Source organism: Podarcis erhardii (assembly GCF_964252035.2).
Source record: "Podarcis erhardii genome assembly, chromosome: 1".
Lineage (NCBI taxonomy): Eukaryota > Metazoa > Chordata > Lepidosauria > Squamata > Lacertidae > Podarcis > Podarcis erhardii.
The window spans coordinates 88,499,130-88,511,842 of NC_138497.1; the positions used below are offsets into that span (position 1 = coordinate 88,499,130).

Consider the following 12,713-nt stretch of genomic DNA (forward strand, 5'->3'; position numbering starts at 1 on the left):
GAAAGCCTGAATTGTTTGGAGCTGGAGAAATATGATATCACTCCCAATGATAGCAGTACACTGAAAGAGGAGAAAAACCCACACTGGAGTTTTTGTGAGACTTGCTGTTTGGAACACATCTCACGTATACATTTACATCCATTGCTGCTTGCTGTATACATATATATATTAAGTGTATATATGCATGGCTGTCCTAAATGATGTTCTCCTTTTTGATTGGGTAGATATAAAATGAGATATATGTGGATGCCTTCATTCAAATGCTTTGTTGATATACAAGTTATACATATAGGCATCTACATATATGGTGTATGTTATTTGTGATATACAATGCCATTCGTATGCAATGTTTCGAATCCTTCTTGTCTCATGATCATGATCTTTGCAGATGCCATCTCTACCTTGTGGCAAAAACTCTGACATAAGATGACATACATTATCTATTCATTCATTGCTGTTCTTCAAACATCCTGGTAATGGGATGGGGATGCTGCGGTCATTTGCTACCAAGGTTCTCTCTATTGGGTTGTTCTCTTGGGCTTGTAAAGAGAAAATGGGAAGTTGCTATGTTTCAGTTTCTGCACTAACCCTATACTCTCACAAAAAGCCATAAATGGGAAGGATGGTGATGATTTATTGAAGAAAAGAGGAGATGGAAACGTGGATATGTCATCCCTGTAGATATTTTCTAAGGGATGTTCCACAAAGAAGAAAAGAGGCAGAAAGATCACGGTCCTGTGAAATTACCAGATGCATTCCAGAGACAGTTACCAGTCCTCCAGTCCTGCTATGTAACATAAGCACCTAATTCCTTGCCAGTGGGACTATGACTGGTTGCTGCTTCATCACAGGCTCAGTACAGCATCTGAATACACATCTGTAGTTATATCCTTGCTACTGGTGCAAACTTAATAGGCTAAATGTCAGGCCAAGATTTAAGCTGGAGAAGCTGGGGGCATGATTTTCTTGAAATATGGATCTGACCTGCTGAAAACATTATCAGTGTGAAGTAAGTTGTCCACAAAAGCTACTTAAAACAACTTCAGCCAACCTTGCTTGCCACACACCTATTAGCTGTAGTCAATGCTGGGAACATTAATAACTTGAGAGATAACAAATGTCTTTGACTCGTTGTGCTGAGTTTAGTAGTTTGGTGCAAACACAAAGCAAGGTGTTAGAGTTGGCTGTAGAGTTGCTGTAGCTCCAGCACAGGCACAGGCAAACTCGGTCCTCCAGATGTTTTGGGACTACAACTCCCATCATCCCTGACCACTGGTCCTGTTAGCTAGGGATGATGGGAGTTGTAGTCCCAAAACATCTGGAGGGCCGAGTTTGCCTATGCCTGCTCTAGCAGGTGGTCCTGTTTCGGGATAGTGTAGAAGAGTCCTCTCAGCTACATGCAAACCTTTGAGAGTTAACATTGTTGGAAGAGCTTGCCAAGCTTTCCCCTGAGGAAATCCAGTCTTTGCCACTGAATCAGAGCAAACATCAACCAGGTTTTCTCTGGACAGACGTTTCCTCTGATTTTTCACTAAAGAATGGGTTTTCTATGGGAAAGTGGTGAGACAAGGGGGGAAATGCTCAGACCCATGCTTTTCTAGGCATGGGACAAGTGCAAGCCTGGATGGAGCCCTAAGTGCCTCAGCCTTCCATTTTATAGATCCACTGCTCCACTTGCCTTAAGAAATCACACACTACTGAAGAGAGGACAATCTTTGTCTCTTCTCAACAGAGAAGCTGTCTGAGACGGGGGTGGGGGGCTGCTACTGGCAGCTGCATTCCTGTGGTTTCAGCACACCAATCACCCTGAGTATTTCCAGCCATACATGTATATAGCTAGGATTCAGTTTCAACCCTGTTTAGCTATAAACTGGTATTTAAAAACAAACCTGGAAATGCCTGGATTTCTTCTCCTTTACATTTAATCCACCCTTTTATGTTCTGTTTTGTTGATGCATTTCTTTCACTCTCTGTATTTTTGACAACAGCGCGCTCTCCACCAGGACTGGCTAAAACTCCGCTTTCAGCACTGGGCCTGAAACCTCACAACCCAGCAGAGATCTTGTTGCAGCAAACAGGAGGTAAGTAAGAGTAGTATAGTGATGGAGAGACTGGTGCTATGGAGAATAGCAGCATCATTGGATATTATGATAAGTCTTTTGTACAGCCCACTGTCCTGTTGCCAAGATAGAAGGCCCATGAAGTTTGTATTAAGTAGTTTTAAAGATACCCACTGCACACAGACTTTAAAATAGATTTTATCTCTGGAGTATAAGCATATATTTTATTCCTTCAGTTACACTGCATCAGTTGTTTTAGCAAATGGCATTGCTGTTCTCACAATCACTTTCCAAATCTTACCAAGCCCTGACCTTGATATTGCCTTAAGGTGGTGATTTCCATCAGCCAGCATCATTTTCTGTGCTCTAGAAAAGTGCTTCCTTTCCTCAGTTCTGCTCTTGCCAATTTTGTATTTTTAATGTGCAGCCTTAAGTTGCTTGTGTAATGAGCCTCCTGTTCATTTTCATTCATCATTTTTAATTATGGATGACAAGGAGAGATAAATCTTATTTACAGAGCTGAGGCAGATTTGAAAAAAAGTACAAATCTGATTTGAACTTCTTCTTTTTGTCTATCTTGGATTCCAAATGTCGCAGAATTTGGATTTCAACCATAAGGCTCAAATTTTGGAGGCACATTCTGCAGTTTGCACTGAGTATGAAAGTCTGGCTCCAGTTTTTCTGTACAAATTCAATCAAGTGTGAATCTTCTATGGCCCTTATCCAACTCAAATAATCTGCAACTAATTGCATGTAATAACTAGTGGTGTCTGGATAGGGAACCACATCCCCATATGCTTCAAAAGACACAAACAGATCATTCACTGTGGCTCAAATAAGTATTTCATTGGGGATACAGATGAAGACACAAATGCAGTCTTCCATATGTAACTCTTCCTTGCAGATTTGAGGCACGTATATTTAATTTTAAAAGGAATGGCATCTCTCAAATTTCCATATCTGGGATTTACACTTACATGCAGATTATAAATTGTAGGATTATTCAGTGTGACTCTGCATATAATATTCAGTGTTGTTACAGTCTTTTAAATTACACAGATCTTGAGTGCTTGTTGCAGTAACTGAAATATGCTGGATTCAGGTAGGTAGCCATGTTGGTCTGATGCAATCAAAATAAAAAAATATAAAATTAAAAAAATTGTCCAGTAGCACCTTAGAGTTGGTCTCTTAGTTGGTCTCTAAGGTGCTACTGGACATTTTTAAAAATTTATTTTGAAATATGCTGCTGAGTTTAAATTTCTCCAGTGGAATATATGTCATCCCACTCTTTAACATAAAATGTTTAGGCCCCAGAATGCTTCTACATTTTTTAAACTGAGTAAGTTTTACACTTGCCAGTGGCTCAATAGCGGAGCTGCCTGCTCGGGTGGGGCAGCCATGTAAACTGAACTGGGATTCCTGAAGGGTAAGAATAATAAACATATTATGACAAACTGTCACAGGAATGATAGTGATTGCAATCAAGAAGCAAACTAGGAGATGTGAGATAAACTCCCACAGCGGAAGGGTAGGGAATGAGCCCCAATCATGACAGTTTACAGTCTAAACCGAATATTCAGGTGCAGAGTCAATATTTGCAGAGGTTTACATAAGCATGTGAGCTGCCTGCTACAGATTTTTTCACAAGCATGAACTTGCTAACCTGGCTCAAGCTGAAGCTGATTAGGAAAAGTAGAAACTGAGTCCTAAGCAAGCCTGAAATGCATTTTTTTCAAGGTTATCCATCCATCAGTATAAACAGCCACTTTCTGGACAGTACTTCATGCTATAGAAGGCTATTGAACATATCAGTCCTTTTAAGAACAACAACTGCAGAGTAAGAGGCTTGTAGTTAATACTAGAGACCACGATCAGTGTATTGCATAATGAGAAGCTATCAGGCTTTGCACATGTCCAGTTTGAGGAGGCATTCATTGGAGCAGATTGGACAGTTTTCGTGAATGTTGCATCTCAGAGCTTGCATGGGGTGGAGGTGGGGACTCTAGGCTAGAAGTCTTCCGTTTGACTCATAAATGTTCCATGTGTAGAGAGATCCTTGGCATCGGAACATTTTTAAACAAGCACTCTCCCCCATGAGGTGATATTGTTGCTCCCCCCCCCCCCAGTCAGGATTCACTCACATGCCCATAAATTCAGGATGTGCAATTATAGTTAATTGGGAGGTCTTGCACAATATACTCACTTCTCCAAAAGACTGGGCTGTATGTGATAAAGAAAGCGATGGAAAATTCACTGGAATGTGTGGAATAACACTTGGTGTCATCTCACTTCCACCTCTCCTTGTATGTATTCTCTGTGATTTAAGCAACTGGGTCTCTTGCTCTAGCAAGATCTTAATAATAGCCTGCTGGATCAAATCAATGGCTCATCTAGTCCAGCATCCTGTTCTCACAATGGCCAACCAGATGCCTGCTTGGAAACCAGGGAGCAGAACGTGAGCACAAGAGCACTCTCCCTGCCCATGGTTTCCAACAACTGGTATTCGGAAGCGTTACTGCCTCCAACTGGGAAGGTTGGATTGCCTTCTCTTTGATAGCCTTCTACATGAATTTGACTAATCCTCTTTCAAAGCCAAATCTTGTGTGGTTATGCCCGTTGGTTTCCCAAATGTCTCTAAACATTTATTGCTTTTATCTGCAGAATATGAACACCTGGCTGAAGGGGGGTATAGTGTAAAAATCTAGCTATGTGCCATCTTAGAGACTAAATAGGCTCTTTCTTTTCATTTTCTACTGACTCTCAGGCTAAGCGCTAGGTCTCTGAGTTGGTTGAAGAGCAGTACAGAGTTCCTTTTTAACAAGGCCATTTCCTAATAATGTTTTTCAGGCATTCGGGAACCTTAAACGTAGATTTGTGGTGTTTATGGTGGTTCACATTGGTCATGATTTAGACCAGAAACAACCTCTTCTGATGTTTACAGTTGCTTAACATAAGAAATCCTGCTAATCTCTCTCTCTCTCTTTTCTTTGTATGTCTCCTCCTTCTCTCCATTTTCATTACCTTGCCATTGTCCATCTTTTCCTTCCCAAACACTTATTTCTTCCATGCTTGCCCCTCAGAACTAGATGGGGAGACAGTAGTTGAATCTGATGAAGGTAAGGAGGGAATTGTTTTCATTTTATATGAACTATTTGGCAAACAACAATATGCCAGCAGGCCACTGTTCGTCCCAGTGGCCACAAGGAAGCTGCTGGGCTTGTGTGTGGTCAGAAGAGTTGAAGACCAAAACATTTCCCTCGCAGAATTTTGCTGCACCACAGATTGCCCTAGAGCTGCTGTACATGGAAACTGCAAATAAATGAGAGCAAAGACATTAGCAAGGAGTTGCTTACTTTTCTAATAACAATAGGTCCAGCTTCCCTGATACATGTGTGCTAATACAAAGACATTTCTCCTTTAGAATTTCTTGCAAAAAAGCAGATTTCCTGAGCCACTTCTGCCAAACTATTTATAAGTGTCATTATTTTGACATTTACTGGTGGCAGAGGTGGCATTTTTGGAGATTGCATCAATCTCGGTGAATTACGATTCTGAGTATCATTTCTGAATATCGTGTGAGATTCCTATGCAAGTATACATAGACGTAATCCCTGTTGAGTTCAAGGGGACATCTTTCCAAGTAACTGCATAGGACTGCAGCTGGATGCCTGATAGAAACGTTATCTGTCCAGCATGGGAACAAAATCCAGATAAATCAAATCTCAGGCTAATCTGTGGACATACGAAAACAGGAACCTTGAGGCATAGACACAATTACATGGTTGCTCCTCATGCTACTATCACCTGGCAGGTGGTACTAGGCATTTTCAGGTTGACACGGGACCAGAGGTATACATTTGCCACAAAGGTAAAGCCTGAATTTTGCAAAGGCATTTTGCTTCTTCTAGTCATGCTTACATACTTACATACTTACATACTACATTACTTAGTGCCACAGAGGATCTCTTTCCTACTCTCCTTTCTTCCCTTTCTCCTTCTTTCCTTCTGATACAGAAGTGACTCGGTTGATGCTGGAATAATATTTAGTGCTCTTCATTTGTCTGTTTGTTAAATTTTGCACCTCACCATATCCCAGAATTGGGTTTGAATCTCAAAAGAACTTTTTGAAGGTATGAGAAGGTATGCCACATCCTTGCAGGCAGCATTTTTTAGGCAGCATTTTGTTGCATCACAAGCAAATTATGATCTCGTTTCCTTTCTGCCTAATCCCTACTTGTAGCAACAGCAACTACTAGCAACAACAATCTATTGCTGCAAAGTGAGAACTAATCTGTTCATGAAACTGAGTCCCTGAGATTTTAAGCACTATATGAAGCTGTAAATTCTGCAGTCTCAGCAGAAAACACATGTAAGGTGGGGGGGGGGAGTGGTTTTTTAACCCTTTGATCTCTGATAGTTATATGTTGAAAATTTTACCCACCAGCTTTCCAAAAGTCATGAGTAAACTGGAAATGGTTAAACTGAAAGGCCCCCTTCTTTAATATGGGTCTTCTACAGCCCCATTTTGTAGAAAGAAATTAAAACAGGGATGCAAGCACTGTATTACAACTCAACTTTGTGTGCCGTTTGCCCCTAAGGTAGGACTGGAGAACATGTAAACCCCCCAGATGTTGTTGGACTCCAACTCCCACCATCCCTGACCCACTGGCCACACTGACTGGGGCTGATGGGAGCTGGAGTCCAGCAACATCTGGATGTTCTTCATCTCTACCCCCAGATACTTGTCTCCTGCTACCCCAATAAGCATTTAGGCACTGCTCCATAACTGTGCAGAGGTCCTGCATTCCCAGTACTTCCCAAAATATGTGCAACTACTGACCTTTAGGGAGTGAAAATAAGCAGAAAGCCAAGGAGAGAGTTCACAAGTTTAAAATGCTGTTTGGGACAGAACCCAGCTGGTGTGAACCATAGCCTTTTGGAGGGCTGCTACATGTTTAGATATCTCAAACAAACCCAACTGGAATCCAAAACATTATCTGAACAGGATGTACAGCTTTTTCTAGGTAAAATAGAGATGAAACTTGAGCAAGATGTTTATAGGGACTACCAGTCCTTGCTGGTTAGGCAATATTCAGTTTGCGCTGCTGGTCAGTGCAAGCTCATCCCCACCCCCACCCCTAGTAGTCTCTGTAATATCGTCTCACCTTTGGAATTGTTTGTTATGTGTAGTTTTTGCAGTTCAGATTACGTTTGGGAAGGCTGCTGTCCCTTCCCCAGTACACTCTTCTTGTTAGTCTAATCTGTTAGTCTAAAAGCACACAGCCTAAGATCACACTTTTCAGTTTATGCATTAAATCAGTTTCAGATCACACTTTTCAGTTTATGCATTAAATCAGTTTCAGATTTTTTTCAAAAAAAATACCCTCTACTTATATTGAGGCAATTATTATTTTAATATACAGTTTATTGAAGATTTTGTTTCCCCCCCCATATGCATCATACAAACAAGGAATGCATCCCTTGATAAAACCAACCTGTGCTTTGAGAACTGCTGCAATGGTGGTGGGTGATGGGTGGGCGGGCGCTCTGCTCATGGTGCTACCAGTTGATGAGATCTTTGGTGCAGCTATCATTAGCAGAGATTTCTTGGTAATGGCTCCCATACATTAAATAATGTATGTTAAGTCTGCATAGAGTCCTCGTGTTCTTTAATCTACCACTGCTTCTTTTGGTTCTTAGACTCTTGTAACATAGTGCTAGCAAGACGTGTGTCTGTGTGTGTGTGTGTATCTGGAAATATGGGCTATAGGAGATTGTAACTTGTGACGTCAGAATGGTTGTTTCATGTCCCCCAGCCTCATAGGAGTGTCTCTTGAGACTCTCCCTGTTTATTTCCTACAGCAGAACGAAATGTTTTCTTGCTTCACATAAATACAGAGAGGATATTTTTAGATTTTGTTTGATATGGCACAGGACTTGGAACTTTACCAAGTGATTCTTGCATGTCATCCAAGAGTTCCATTCTCTCCTAGGTTTAGCATTTACAAATGGTTTGTTAATGCTAATTTTTCAATATCACTCAGATAATTTGCACACAGCTGGGCTTGAGAATTTAGCATACGCGCAGGCTTTTATGATGTGTGAGCAAGACTATAGCAATAGAGAGGGATGCATTATACAGCAGAAGGAAAAAATATTCACAAAGGGAGACAAAGACATGAGATACAACAATTTTACAGTCCTTTATCCCTGAACTTCCTGGTTTGGGGGGAAGAGATTCCCCACAATTTAACAGAAATTCTTGGCTTTTTTAGGGAGCTTCCCATTAGCCTTCTGCAAGTTAACTTGTGGATACAGAGCCATGCCATTTTTAGTTAGGGAGGAGTGCATGAAGTGTGTATCTATAACAGATGAAATCACTTTAAGTAGCAAAACAGCCTATTATATGTTTTGCAAGTCTTTTGAGGCTGCAGTTCAGCCCAGTACCAAGACAGCCAAATGTCCATGGCCTCTCTTGGTTCGGTCAAGATTGTTGTTCTGGGCTTTTGCCTTGTGGAATGTTCAGTATGAAGAGGGCAGACCAGCCTTCTTTATCATCATTCCATTCCATTCCTTCCTGCCTTGGTGGGCTTGGTTAACTGGCAAACACTCCTTTGGACACAACAGATAGGGCTTCGCCACCGGATTTGTCTGGCCAGTTTAGAAATCCAACTTCCATCTTCATAAAACCTGGCCCATGTTTATCTGTTTTCCAGATTAGAAGGGTTAAAAGTAATCTCAAAGTCCTGTTTACATACATTTTACTCCACCAATTACAAGGCTCAGAAGAAGATTGCCTAATTAATTACCTTGAATACCTTGCCCAACTGTGGAGCGGCTGCAACGTTGTTCCTAGTTTCCCCTCTGGTGTATCTTGGGACATATTTCATGCATTAAGGTGTTTGACAACCTGTTGGAAGGAAAGTGAATGTTTTGACAGTAAAGGGTAGAACCAGCATTTCTATTCCCTGAAGTTACATGGATTTGAAAGTGAGTACTGTAAGTGGTGATAATATAGCCTTTTAAACTGGGGGTGGGGGGGTATTGTTTGCTGCTATCGTATATAGTTTGTGTTTTTATATTGTAAACCTTCCTGTGATCCTCTGTTGAAGGGTAATAATAATAATAATAATAATAATAATAATAATAATAATAATGGGATCCTTTTTATTACACATTCATAATGATCTGTGTTCATGATGCTATTGGGGGCAGTCACACACAATCATGCTTTCAACTTGTTAAAACCTGCCATGGGATCTGCTGGTGAAAGGCAGGTAATAATACTATTTGCAACTGCAAAATTTTGGAGTGATCGCAGTTTCATTTCTAATCAGTGCACATCCTGCAACTTGCTGCTGAAATCTCTTAACATTTTATGCCACAAATGTTCTGGTTGGTTTTTGTCCATCTTTTGTTGCACTATAGCTCCTCCAGACAGCAATAATGTGTTGACATTGGGGAAGTATTGCAGAAGAAACTAAAGCAGAATAAAGCCACCGACATACTGCAGAATGCACCTTCAATAAAACACCAATCTGGAGGGGGCCCTCTCACCAGTTTTAGCCTCACACAAGAAGAGAGGAATGTTGTTACTAAAGGATATGGAACTCAGTTGTTGTGTGTAAAGAAGCTGATGGAACCCAGTGTTCAGCACTAAGAAGAAAGAGCAGATTGAAGTAGATGCCCATTCACAAATGCTATATATATAGGTCATTGTGGGTAGGACAAGAGGAAATGCTTCTAAATTGTATAGTAAGAGGCTGTAATTAAAAATCCAGGATGATTTCCACCCTATCCCTCATTATGTAAGTTCCCAGAGGAAGTTGCCCTACATGGTTTACATCTAAGAAGGTGGTGGTGGATGAGGAAGGAGAAAAGCTGAATTTGCAGTGCAAGAGTCTGTCAGAGATTATTGATATTTACTTAAGTGTACGCAGTGACATTCTTCTGTATGCAGTACATCCTGACCAGCTATTGTGTGCAATATTGTAATGACAAGGAAGATGTGCCCACAGGTCAGCCACAGCAACTCTACATGTCGGTGATTTTGGAGGTTCTGCACTTTTATCAAGCCTCTATACTAACACAGATCCTGCAGTTCTATCTCAGCATGGTTCAGGTCATCTGTTACATTCTCTCAACAATAGCATTGTGCACAGGGGAGTTTGGCCATGTGAATCCAGCCCTTGCATTGTAAGATCATGAAGCAGAAGGCCCCAATGGCCCTTCCATTCTCTGGTTTTCAGGAGGGGGAGAAATTACTCTGATTTGCTGTAGGGACCAAAATGGTGCGTAACTTTGATTTTAGTAATTTGGACTGCTGCTAGCATGATATATGTGTTTTATGAGCTTAGTTGTAACCTGCTTTGAGTTTATCTTACAATACAAAACAATGTATACATATTCAAAATAAATTATGCTAATTGGAAATATTGGTTGTAAAAGCCCCACACCTTGAGGCACCTCAGTCATCATCTTCTCTCTTTCCACCTCATTTCAGAGCCCCGGAGCTATGTGGAATCTGTGGCCCGTACAGCAGCAAGTGGTGGCAGCGGCAGTTCTGTTGGGAAGCCCCAGGCACCCCTGGCTCCGCAGGCCTATAACACTGAGACACCAGTGAGGAATGGATCTTTCCCCAACTCCTTTGTTTCACCAAGCCCTGTCGCTGCCAGCAGTCCAATGCACAGCATGGATGGGTAAGGAAAGACAGCTGTAGTTTACCATTCTCAACAGGCTGATGATGGCAGATGCTGCTGAACTATGCAGGACTTCACTGTGACAGCTAGCAATAGGACTGCAGCCCTTTTGCTTACATATATAGACTCTTTGATGCATGATCTTGGGAGGCTGCTTTCCCCAAATAGAAGACACAGGGCCATTCCAGCTCATACTTTTGGTGTCAACTGATCAGGAAAGCATTTGTGCTGCAGGGAGATTTCATGTTCACTCATTATAGGTTCTTCTGCCCTTTCTTGTATCACTCATGGATTTGAGCAGGGATGGGCAATCTTTTTTCCTATTGAGGGCCAGATTACCTCAAGAGTGATCTGTTGAGGGCCACATCCTAGTGGCCAGAGTTTATATTGGGCCCAGAGGCAGAAGTATACTGTAATAAAGAAACTCCCCCACTTCAGTTTTCTCCATCATAGGGGATAGGCACTTTATGATGGTTCTTCCACTTCCTTAAGTCACATCATTGGACTTATCACATGGTTGTTCACTGTGATAATTGCTTCTTGCCACCTCAGGCAGAATAGAGCCAGGCTGGGAGGAGATAAGAGGCTATGATCTTTGTTGGCAAAATACAAGAAGCCTGAATGTATGAAAGTGCCTTTAAAAGGCCACCCCCCCCATGGTTATCCATGAGGGAATGTGGCTCTTAACTTGAAAAAGGTTTCCCACCCTCAGTGTAGATATACAGCTTTGTATACTTATGTGTGGATGGTAAGATGTTTCTGTACGCATAGGTGAGATGTTTATCTTAATAGTCATTTGTCGACCTGGTATATAAGTGAACTTGGAAGAATTTATTGTGGATGGAATAAAGAAAGCTAAGATAAATAGAGTATGACACCAGTTTTTCTTGTGGGGTGGACGGGCCATTCCTTTTAGGAAGGTGATCACAGAAGAGGTGCCCATTGGTATATTAATCAAATTTTCAGAAATGCAACTGAATTTCGAATTCTTATCACATCTGGAAAAGCCACTGTATTGAGTCAGATCATTGGCACTTGCTGCTCATCACTGTCTGGACTGACTGGCTCAAAGCACAGAGGTATTTTCCAATCCTACTTGGAGGTGCTGGGAATTGAACCAGGAACCTTCTGCATTCAAAACATGAGCTCTATTGCTGACCTGTAGCCTCTCCAAATAGTTTTATTTATTTTATCAGGTTGCAGGCCAGACTTTCATGTTTTCTACTATGCTAGGTGCTCTTGTTTATGACAGTTCATGCCACAATAAACCAATGCGCACAGAATATGTATGTTACCTTACTCTCTTTACAGTCATTTTTCCTCAGAAAAAAAACACATTTCCCTTTACTGTATTCTATGCATTGAATGATCTAGCTTACAAAGGACAAGCTTGCCATGGACTGCACTAAACAGTGTCATCACTCATTGGTAGAGCAACTACTTTGCCTGCAGAAGGTCTCAGGTTCAATCCCCAGCATTTCCAGGTAGGGCTGGGAATACCTCTTGTCTGAAATCCTGGAGATCCACAGCTAGCAAATGAAATCAGTTCTGAGCTAGATGAGCCAATAGCCTGTCTTGGTATAAACGGCTTTCTCTGTTTCTATTATTAAATACAGTGCTGTTGTTTTCTTAGTAGGATTGTGGACAGAGGTTGTAAGTACTGGCTTTTTTGGGAGGAGGGGGACAGCATGCTGACATACACATATTAACATTTGTCCATACAGAAAGGTCACATTCTCAGCTTCCTGTGAAATATTTCCCCCTCCGGAATGTTTTGCATGCATAGAATCACATAATGGGTTGCGAACTGTGAACTTACAAGATGAAGCAAAAATGACAGCCTATTCGGAAATGACCCAAGTCCACTCAAAGTTTGTTTCAAGAATGTGAACATTCTTGTGAGCAAATAAATGCAGTCATTTATCTGAGTGGACATCAAAGGCTGAATATGGCA

The 12,713-nt window shown here is 41.3% G+C and overlaps 1 protein-coding gene across 20 annotated transcripts in view; it reads left to right on the forward strand.

Moving 5' to 3' along the window:
* The window catches only part of TNS1 (tensin 1), a 335,674-nt gene that overhangs the window by 298,655 nt on the left and 24,306 nt on the right, over positions 1–12,713 (forward strand). For 15 of the 20 annotated variants that reach the window (XM_081852254.1, XM_081852271.1, XM_081852269.1 and 12 more), the window contains 3 exons: positions 1,989–2,081; positions 5,141–5,176; positions 10,564–10,759. In XM_081852254.1, the coding sequence (XP_081708380.1) occupies positions 1,989–2,081; positions 5,141–5,176; positions 10,564–10,759 (325 nt within the window). The remainder of the gene's footprint in view (positions 1–1,988; positions 2,082–5,140; positions 5,177–10,563; positions 10,760–12,713) is intronic. The other 5 variants (XM_081852268.1, XM_081852255.1, XM_081852272.1 and 2 more) reach the window with 1 other exon arrangement.